The following is an 11,298-nucleotide window of genomic DNA, read 5'->3' as shown; positions in this document are numbered from 1 at the left end:
GCTAAGATATAGTCAGTCAAAGCGTTCCCACTTCTCATGGTACCCTTGGTAGTCCGCGTAACTTTTCACCCCCTTGGTATTCGGAGTGTTATACATGTGCTCCACTGTTACGAACAATATGCTAAATTAATGTCGTTTTCGCTTGAGAAAACTGAAACTGAGCCAGAGTAGTTTCATCAAACAAACACTTTACACGAAACGGTGTTGGTTTCGCACTTAGCAACGGGGATTTGAGCAAACCTAATATAAAACCAGGCTCGAAACTGACTCGATTTTTAGTTCAACAACGTTGAAACTAGGTTCGAATATAGCTTCAAACAAACGGTTTGACAGCAATTAGGGTGGAAACTGGGCTAGGTCATAAATCAAATAAACATAGATTTCCCACTATACGGAGGCACTAACAGGGCTTCTAGTGAGAAACGATTGTACTTTTTTCCATTAGCTACTATCATAAACAAAATAAACCTAGATTCCCCAGTGTGATGTTGAGCAACCCATGACACCAAAAGCGCCGTCTGATGGTGAATGGGTGCCTTAATGCTCCTAAAATGCATGTACAAAGTTGCCTGCGCATTTAACACAACAAAAAAAAAAGTACAACCATTCCTCACTAGAAGCGCTGTTAGTGTCTCCGTACAATGGGAAATATATGTTTATTTGATTTATGACAGTAGCTAATGGAAAAAAGTACACCCGTTTCTCACTTGAAGCGCTGTTAGTGTTACAATGGGAAATCTATGTATATTTGATGTATGCTACTATGGCGCTTTTGGTGTCACGGGTTGCTTAATTACATTACTATTACACTGGGGAATCTAATTTTTTTTATTTAGGGTTAGTTTTAGTATCAAGAGAAAACGATATAAGTATGAGTGCCAAATGAACAGGCCAGGTTATTTTATTATTCGAGGTTTTCCTAAAATTCCAAAAATAAGAATCTCTATCTTCACAATGGATGCAATTATTGCTGTCACAATGCACTAAAAATTCATTCAGAGATAATAGGATTCATATGTGCATGTGACAAAGTCAAATTATCACCGTTAACTCAAACATTAAAGCTGTTTAGCTCTCAATCTTATGGAGTAATTCCATTTGAATTCAAAGGATGTTTTATGGCTTTTTTCGGCTTAAATTTTGCTACTTTAAATTGCATGTCTGTTTATTCATTTGAGCCCAAGTGTTATCAATTGGCCCAAACACAATCCAAATTATATCAACCCATTCGAGGCGTGTTTGGGCATATCTTTCTTTCAACGTCGGTTTTTGCAGATTACTTTAAAATTTCAAATTATTCTCGGTGAAGAGTTTCGTACAATTTTTCACCTCCATGAAAAGATTTATCCATTTGCTTATAAACTGTTTAGACTTTTGCCTGTATTTTGCTTGGTTCATTTTTAAATCTTTAAAATGCGAGCACGAAAAACTACTTCAAAGAGCGATTTTTTAAAAAATCTGAAATCGAATTAAAAGCAGATGCCAGTTGAGTCATTTTGACAGAACATGAAAGACAATACTGTTCAACATGCAAGAAAAAAATACATTACATTTTACTTCATTGATCGCGAGCAATCATGCCCACGCTCTTCCGAAACCAATTAAATAGGTCGTTTAAATATTCTGATTTTGTGAGTGCTCGAAATAATTTTATCCGAAGATAATTTTTGAGAAATACGAAGTTCACCGGAACAGCTACAGTTACAGAAATAAGAGGAAACTAGTGTGATGGCATTTCACTCGTAATGTTGGTAGTTTTGTTAACTTGTTTGACTGGTCGCTCGTTCTTTTGGAACGATATTGTCAAAAATGTGCCTTCCAAACTACCAGCTGTCGCCACTATGGTTTTAAGCACGAAATGTTATCGGGGCAGCAATTTTGATTGCCAAATTCGAAGATGAAAAAGTTTTTATTCCACGCATTCCAATGATGCCTACTGATATGCTAGGGTAACGGCTCCCTATTTCATCTGAGCTCCTATTTCCATCTCATACCTTCACCTCATTACTTTGAACATGAATAATATTTTACAACCTACCTGAACCAAACTGTGAAATGTTTTAAAATGATTATAAAAGCTATTGTCACACTTTCCTATTGAAAGAATTGGTTTTAAGTTCTTCGTTTATGGTTTTTTTTATTGAAAATAAACTCACTTTTCAATTTAGGACACATTTTCGTCTCAAGATTTACAGTTCGTCATGTTTCTGATTATCTACTAATCGATTCGTCTCAAAACATGATCACTTTTTCGCACAATTACACTACCATTGAATGCTGGATGACTTCATAATTAGTAATGTTCACTTGCCACTTGTTTAATTAACGATTTAAAACTTCAAAAACTACCCTACAAACAATAAAAGTCTTTAAAAATATGAGATGAAAGTTTTTCACTGAGTTCACTTGATTGCACTTTGTTTTCATCTCATTTTGTTTCGCAAAGTTGCCAAGTTATCTCAAAATGTTACAAAAAATAAATTGTCTATCTTCTTCAAATTATTATCAAAAAGTATGTTTTTGGTATCCGTGACATTAGTTTAATTATATTATTGATATTAATACTTCAATAAAACTGTTTTTGCTTCGAATATTACCAGAAAGAGCGTGTTAAATACTAATGAAATAACCATTGTGGCAAATATAGTAGCACTGGTTTCATTCCGCTATACGTCAACATAACGCTGTAAAGTGTGTGTGTTTCATCGGCTGTGCACAGAGATGCCAGATATTTTCATAGAAAATATGTATTCCGTTGAATAGAAGGTCGATATCTGCTCTATCTGTTTTCACTAATGAAATGATGTTAACAGATAGTTCTTTATATCTCCGTAAGTCATTGCCCCGCTCACGAGAATATTCAACGAGTTGATATATACAATAACAATATATATTATATATATATATATATATATATATATATATATATATATATATATATATATATATATATATATATATATATATATATATATATATATATATATATATATATATATATATATATATATATATATATATATATATATATCAATTCAAATTGGTTCAAAATTTTAATATAAATGTTTGTCAGTGTTCATAATCAATTACCTACATAAAAGATTTCCACTTTAACATGTGATTTGTCTGTTGATTAATAAACTTTTAAAGAATCACTGCAATCAAATACTAATAGATACTTAGAGAGAAAAGTCTAATTTTTTACTTCTCACTTCCCTGTACAAATCTGTATTAAATTTAGGAAATCTGTATAAAATCTGCACTTTGATTTAAATCAGTATGCGAACACAAAAATCTATACAATACAAATAAATCTGTATAAATGGCATCTCTGGCTCTACACTTTGTTTTAAGAAGGGCTAATGAATAAATAGTAACAATTACATTTTGGTTTTTATTTAAAGTTCACCAAATTAACTTTACAGTAAAGTTTTAAATTCAAAGCGAAAGGTAACGGAAACAACCGAAAATTTTGAAATGATTTCAATCTGGTTTTAAAAATATTGTGTGTTGTGTCTCATAGTTTGCATTAGGCCGTTTTTAAGAAGAATTCTGACATTTTGAACCTGAGAGTGTAATAGTGGAATATTTTGTTTTGATTGCTGTCACCATTGCTAATTTATAGGATGAATAAAGGATCAACGATAGGATGGATAAAAATCCATTGAGATGGAATTAGGAGCAGAGTAGTGAACATTTCATAAGAGTTTTTTGCTGTTTTATGAACATTATTTTAATTTCCAAGGAATGTAAATCAAATCTCAATGTGGAGCAAGGCGAATGAAGCAGTAATATGAAATAGTTATAGTGATTTTAGTGGCTAAATCGGGGTTTGAAGCCGACGTCCTTACAAATGAGATGAAATAGGGAGCCCTTACCCTATTTGAATTTAAACAAATCATAATCGTTAGGAGTGATGTGAATTTGTTTTCTTTTCACATGAATAATTATATGTGGCCTGTTCACGTGTCTGCAAATCATCGGTTTCATATGTTTATACCGAAATTGAAAAAAAACGAAACCTCGAGCCGTTGTTCTAAATTTTCATCCCTTATAAAAATCGCCACACGAAAATTTTACAACTTCTTTGTATAGACGCCAAACAAAAACTAATCGTGCGATATGCGTCAAAATTTGACAGAATGTGTATAAAAGTGTTGCCAAAGTTAAGAGAATAAAAGTTTACCGATTGGACAAGCGCGGGAATTTTAAAATGAAAATTCCGGTTCTTTTTACCTTTTTTTATATATAAAAAAATAGGTACAGAATTCGCTCAAACTTTCGAAAATTTTTCCGAGGCCCGGAGGGCCGAATGACATATACCAATCGATTCAGCTCGACGAACTGAGCAAATGTCTGTGTGTCTGTATGTGTGTTGTCAACTAAGAGGTTGAGATCTCAGAGATGGCTTGACCGATTTTGATCAAACTAGTCGCAAATGAAAGGTCTCCCCGTCACCCAAAACGCTATTGAATGGTTTTGAGATCGGATGTTTACTTTTTGAGTTATTCGAAGTTTTATGTCAAAATTTTCAGTTTTTTGACAGTATCTGTCACAATTGACCTTGAAAACAGAATATGTTTTCAGACTTAGATTCCGCACGATAATACCTATTCAACAAGCCATAGATTGTTAAAATCCGTCCATTTTTAACGGAGATATCGAAATTTTTGTGTAAACGACTTTTCCCCCTATTCCAGCAGTAGGAGTTTTGAGCGCTGTATGACAAAGCAATGCTTGGGAGCAACGGAAAACACGATTTTTTATTCTGTTACATACAATTGTTTCTAAGTACCAAAAAGACTGTGTACAGCATCCTTTTTCATGACAATTTGCCTCGGACCGATTTTAGCACGGCTCGTTTTTGGCAACATAATCGTTCGAATATGACATATATAAACCAGATGATGGCAGATTTTTTTTAATTATATTGTTTTAAACTACTTACAGCAATAAATAACATAACATCCATATACCATTCGAATCAGTTCGTCGAGATCAGCAAATGCGTGTGTGACAAATAATTTTACTCAATTTTCTCTGAAAATTTCTTTTCTGCAAATTCAGATTCATACGAAAAGTCGTATGCTCCCAAACAAAGTTCCTGAATTATGTTTGGTTCCGACCTCTGGTTCCGGAACTACAGGATGATATATGAAACGAAATCAAAATTGTGTAACTCATTCTTCTCGTAAATGGCTAAACCGATCTAAGATTCAAATGAAATCTAAGAATCATCTAAGATGCAAATGAAAAGTTTCAAGATTCTTTAAAACATCTTGCTCTTCAGTCAGATCCAACTTCCGGTTTCGGGGATACAAGGTGATTAGTATAAAAATGTCTATTCCACATAAATTAATCAGGTTTATCGGGTTAGCAGATTTGGATAGTCGATAAAAAAAATTAACTTTTTTCAGTTTTAGTGGTATTCAGTTGTCGATTCAGAAGGCACCTAAAAATTTAATTCGTGCTATGATTTCTCAAAGATGTCTTCACTGATTTTCAAATATTTTGAAACAAATGTAAACTATACAGCTATTGAGGTGAATTTATCTGACTTCTGCCATACCGATTTTAGAATTCCGGTTCCAGTATAAAATCGTTTCTCAAAGCTCAATCGTTTTCTCAAAAAAGCCTAATCAAATTTCAGAAACAAAAATTCAAATTGAATTGAACTTATATACAAAATTAATTAGTTTTATACATACATACAAAAATTAATGAATTTTATCCAATTAAGCTTCAAAGTTGTACTCAAAACTGTAATTTATTCGTCATATGGCCATACGAATCGGTTTGGGTTGTGCTAGTTCCTGAATACCGGCTCTGGAAGTACCCTAAATTACCGTAAACTCTAAAGTGGAACTTACATATCATGGCATGTTTAATCGATTATCACACTTCTAGATTTAAATTCGATTGTATTTGCAGTTTCGACATTACAGAATAATGAGTGATTACAATCTCAAATTGTCGCTTAAAACGACGGTCATTAAAATAATGCAATGAAAACTTAAACACCGAAGAATATTCATGCAAAAAACACTTGCGGATTGATGAAAAAGGTATCATCTCACTGCTAGGTGGATTAATCACGTTTTTGATCATAAGGTAGAACCTAGTTTAGAAATTTACCTGATGCAAGCCAAATCATTGAATTTTATTTAGGAAATATTGAAGTATTTTCAATTCTCCTATGACTAAACATTGGATAGTATCAAGAATTAAATCCTATTTTCTCTGATTATAGTCGTTTGGTTGCATGATTAACACAATGACTTTTTCGGTCTGGAAAAAGAGTAATAAAAAGGTAAGATCGGAGATAGGACACTTTTGCTATTCGAAATCAACAGACTTACTGAAAGATGTGAAACCTAAACTGAACTCAACGTATTGATTTACAGAGGTCAATCGATATTGAAAATTTGAATCGACCAAGGACATTTATAACCTTAAATAAAAGAGATTCGTTTGTTAGCGCAAAAAAGGAATCTTCGTTTCATTCAAGAATTTCGTATTTCGTGGCTGACTCGAATAATTTTTTTAGTCCCGATTAGAAAACCATAATAAAGTTGTAACTCGTTTTGATATTTATACCACAAAAGATATAATTATGTACAGTTTTCCACTGCATAGATAATTCTGTTGAAATTGTTCCAAAGTTTGATTTGCTAATAGTGGTATTTATTTATATATGAAACTATGATCAAAAAATTTTAAGTTTTGAACGTTATAGCGAAATTTGATACCATTTTGATAACGACATCTAATCAGCTATGCGGTGGCAAGGAATCAAATTGCTATAGACTGCGTGAAAAATTCCCGGCGCTGTGATACAAAAAGCTAACTATGCACCACTATGCAGCACTTTTTATATTCTGATTATTGAATAATTCTTACTGTGTCTGTGATCTCAACATTATGAAAATAGATAGACAGAAATTCGTGTAAAAAAGCCGAAAGACCGCGTGAAGCATGAAGACCAATGTCGCATTAACACTCGTAAAGTTAGTGTGGCTTATAGAGGTAAAAACTACAATTTCGGTCAAGAATCGTTTTTATCAGTGTCTTCAATCATATTAATTTTCAATTCATTCATTTTTATTATTTGAAGTTTTGATAAATAAATGAAAATGAAATGCGTATTTGGTCAGAAGATATCAATACATTGTTTTGAATTCTAGAGATTGAAACACGTGGTAAGCCACTCTACTACGGTACAAAAAATGCAACGAAGAATCCTTAGTAATGATCGAATCGACATATTCAATCGCATACCTGGACTTTCTTTTCTGGATTGGTCAGTCACTTCCAGTCCGTTGGCAACAAACAGCATGAAACGAAAGCAACGCAGATACAGGTTAGTTAATAATTTATTTCCACTCACGCAGAATTTATATATTCCGCAAATGCTGCTACGATAGAAACATGTTGCGTAATGCTTCTTTTGCTCTTTTCTTTTTTCCATAGAACAACATTTAATTCAATACAGCTGCAGGAATTGGAACGAGCTTTCCAGAGAACTCATTATCCAGATGTATTTTTCAGAGAAGAGTTAGCAGTAAGAATCGATCTAACTGAAGCACGTGTACAAGTGTGGTTTCAAAACCGTAGAGCGAAATGGAGGAAAAGTGAGAAGGGTTCAGTGGGAGACGACGGTGAAAATGAAGTCGCCATTGCCAATAGTTCAAATAACTCGGGACCGACGCGAGTTGCTGCGGATGAAGTGCCTACAAGTGTCAGTTATGAAACTATTCCTCAAAATATGAATTTAGCGAATATGCAACTGAATCTGAACGAAAGCGTGTCCCAAGTACCAAGTTTCGATCAAGATGGAAAATTATCGCTAGGTCAGATGTCGCCGGGAAGACTGTCTCCGAATTTGTTCCTAAATCTAAACTTCGACCAAATCAACTCTATCGATGGCCGCGGAAGCAATTTAACATTCGAGTGGAATAGTTATCCACCAACAAGCACACCAGGAAAGCATGCAACCCATTTCTCTAATTCCATAACAGACATGAACAACACAATTTGTAATTCGACCCTAAGTTCCTCCGTCGCGACATCTAGTGGCCCGTCTTCATCTTCAGGCAACGGGCTTCAGTTTATGAACATCCATAATTTGGTTAGCTCATCCCCACCGCCTTCTTCATCTGTTTATGACGATGAAATGAAGTTCCTCAACGTTGATCAATTCAATATGGATAACTTCAAAAGTGAATCGTTGTTCAATCTCGATCAAACGCTTTTGTCACCTAGTGATCATCATGCCGCTCTCCACGCAACTCTTCACAGTTCATCGTTTCAAACAAGCATTAGTTGCCATCACGACGAAAAATCGCATCTTAGTTTAGATTTGAACAATTTCAGTTTGAACGACAATGGGCCAGAGAAATCTAACAAATCGCCATCCGAGCTACTAGATTTAGAAAAACCAATTAATATTAACATTAACGTGGAAGGGATAGATCAATTAGATGATGAAAAATTCTGATGGAATCACATGTGTGATCATAAATGCTGTTTGTGTCGATATTAGCTGACTCATGAACATTGATCAAAGCAATGAATTGGCTTTAAATTGGTTACTAGCGATCCTTTTATAAAGTGCCATTTTTTCTTTAAAACTGTGTATAAATCTTAAATCTAGTCAAATTGAGCTAATCCAAAGCGTTGAGAAAGAACAACAGTTACCATGCATAGACCAAGCCAAAACATAAAATTGTTGACCAAAATGAGCAGTTGAAAAATAATCGATAGCTTTTCCAGTGTTCAAAACAAACGTATTGATGTATCATAATACTAGAGTAGTTTATGCTTTGTTTTAGTTGAGAATAAAGTTCGAGGAAACAGAACAATAAGCAGCTTTTTGGATTTTCACCATTAGCCGTTGGCGTATAGTGTGTCAGTGGTTGACTAGTGTTTGCATGCTTCAGCTTAGAGTAATGCGAACTTCATGTGGAACAAGTGAACGAAATGAAAAACCATACAGGAAATAAACAAAATTCTACACCATAATACAATACTCAAAGAACGATGTGCGTGTATAGGTGAACAATAATTAATTAATAATTAATTCACGACTGTTCGTTCTTTTGAAGTCAAAATCTCCTAAAGCATGCATTATTTTTAATCGACAAGATCAAACTCTCTTAAACTTCGGAGAAAGTAATGATTTGAAGTTCGACTATTTGAACTATCAAGTGTCGTGTTTTGTTCTATAGAAAGCCTAGGCAATCAGTGTGAAACCCGAGTCTTGAACCGAGACCTGAACGACTATGTTTATATACCATCCCACTCAGTTCGTTGTGATAGCAAAATTACTGTATATGTCCTTTTGTATGCATGTATGCAGGCCCGTGCGCAGGGGGGAGGGGAGGAGGAGTGGTTTGAGGTAGTGTGGTAAAAGTGGGGTAAAACACAAAACACCCCCCCCCACCCCCTCCTCAATGAAAGATTTTTCAACATTAGGTTCCATGAAGAATAGAGTACTTGACAATTCATACTTCGTTCTCAGAATTTATTTTACAGTGTCAATATTGAAGATGACGCACTTTTCTTTCAAATTTTTGCGACTTCCCAAACTTTTGAAATTTTTTAATTTTTTTTATTAAACAGCATATCAAATATATAAGCAAGTCATTTCACGTTATATAAATTATGTTCAATACCGTCAAGTTAATTTATAGAAAAGTCCTGTGTGGAAACACGGACAATACACGGAATTTTAAAGACAAAATAGTATATATTAGAAATTATATTATAGAGGACAGGTTTTTCAATAACGCATAGTTTTCTAAAAATTACAGAAAAGTGCATCTTTTACTTCCAGACTTACGTAATGGATGCAATTTTCATTGTCACAATACGTTAAAATATCATTAAGAGGCAACAGCATTGAGGTGAGTAAGTGACTAACTCCTTGCGTAATAGAAACTCACGTTGAATCGATCAATTACTCAATATAATATCGATCAATTACTTAATATAATATAATAATCACCCTCATGCGATGGCCTGTTAAGAGAATGTTTTATAAGTTTTACTTTATTTATCACGATTAAATTCTAATATCCCCTGTAACGCCAGTACACTTTCACTAAGGTGTAATACTTATAAAACCGTTAAGTGTTTTAAACTACATTTTGCAGCATCCATCAGTTACTAACGAACTTATAAAACTTATAGTAATTATTACAACTTAATGAAAATGTAGTGACGTGACAGTGGACAGTGGGGTTCAATGATAAAGAAAGTGAAATTTGTTTTCGATAATAATTCCCTAAAACACAAAGCTTGATTTGAAATGACCTCTCAAAAAGAATGATGGATTTTTGAAAAATTATGCATGTAGACTGTTATTAATGTTTAGAAAGTTTTTACGTGAAATCCAAGAGACAAAATTGCACCGATCAAAAAAATTAAGCAATGACTCGTACAGTCGTGATAAATGTACTGAAGCAGAAGCTTTGAGTACATGTTTCACTAATTTGTTCAGCAGATTAGAAAATTGACCGAAAACCGCGAAAATGTTACCGCAGCGACGGGACTCGAACCCTAACGCTAACTCCTAACCGGGGAAATTGTTTTAACAATTAAACTACCCTACATTTGAAAACACATGAAGAGAAAGTCCAATTGACTAGACGAAAACCAAGCATGCTTCGCTGTACTTGATCACTATCCCGATCAGATGGGAATAACAGAATTATAACAACTAGAGTAATTTATTTCAGAAATATTTTGTAACAAATTTTGAAATATTTCTGGCTGGTAGCTGTTAAAATAACAAAAATCATAACAAAAAAGACTCTAGCGGGAACAAAATCGTAACAGATTTTGAAACGTTTGTATCACAATTATTATTGAATTTGATATAACTATGGAAGTCCAAAAGCAGGATTTTAGAACAATAGTTCTAATAAATTAGATAGCAAATTTAACACAGAAAAACTATATCACAGCCAACTTTTAGCATCGTTTCAATCCAAAATTGTTGAATGATGTTTTTATTATCAGGTGTACAACTTTGCTTCCGTCGTTTTCCGATAGGTCACTGTACCGGCTGAGACTGGTTAAAGTGAGTGTGTACAGTGCCTAACGAATTGTCATCGCCGTTTCAGTGACAGTTGTTCTTGTTTTCGTATTATTCACGCTCGAAAATGTCTGTTTATGTGCCCAATTCTCGACATTTGCGGGAAGTTTTACATTTCTGTTACAATTCGAAAAAAATGCAGTTGAAACGCATCGAATGCTCTCAGAAACTTACGGTGATGCTGTTCTGAGTAAAAGAAC

General features: G+C 33.8%; 1 protein-coding gene across 1 annotated transcript; it reads left to right on the top strand.

Annotated features, from left to right (window-relative positions):
- Positions 1-6,772: 6,772 nt before the first annotated feature.
- Positions 6,773-9,156, top strand: LOC131425133 (homeobox ARX homolog alr-1). The gene is made up of 3 exons (XM_058586744.1): positions 6,773-7,026; positions 7,185-7,360; positions 7,471-9,156. Exons 1-3 carry the CDS (start codon positions 6,976-6,978, stop codon positions 8,495-8,497), a joined length of 1,254 nt encoding a protein of 417 aa, XP_058442727.1. The 5' UTR covers positions 6,773-6,975; the 3' UTR covers positions 8,498-9,156.
- Positions 9,157-11,298: the final 2,142 nt, after the last annotated feature.

Source organism: Malaya genurostris, chromosome 1 (genome assembly GCF_030247185.1).
Source record: "Malaya genurostris strain Urasoe2022 chromosome 1, Malgen_1.1, whole genome shotgun sequence".
NCBI lineage: Eukaryota > Metazoa > Arthropoda > Insecta > Diptera > Culicidae > Malaya > Malaya genurostris.
Note: the sequence above shows the minus strand (reverse complement) of the source record. Positions and strands in the feature narration are given on the sequence as shown.

Bases quoted from the DNA above. Each gene is read 5' to 3' on its own strand.
- LOC131425133 (XM_058586744.1), top strand. From the start codon at position 6,976: ATGAAGACCAATGTCGCATTAACACTCGTAAAGTTAGTGTGGCTTATA. The intron at 7,027-7,184 runs GTAAAAACTACA...TTTGAATTCTAG, and splicing joins AGTTAGTGTGGCTTATAGAG to AGATTGAAACACGTGGTAAG. The intron at 7,361-7,470 runs GTTAGTTAATAA...TTTTTTCCATAG, and splicing joins CGAAAGCAACGCAGATACAG to AACAACATTTAATTCAATAC.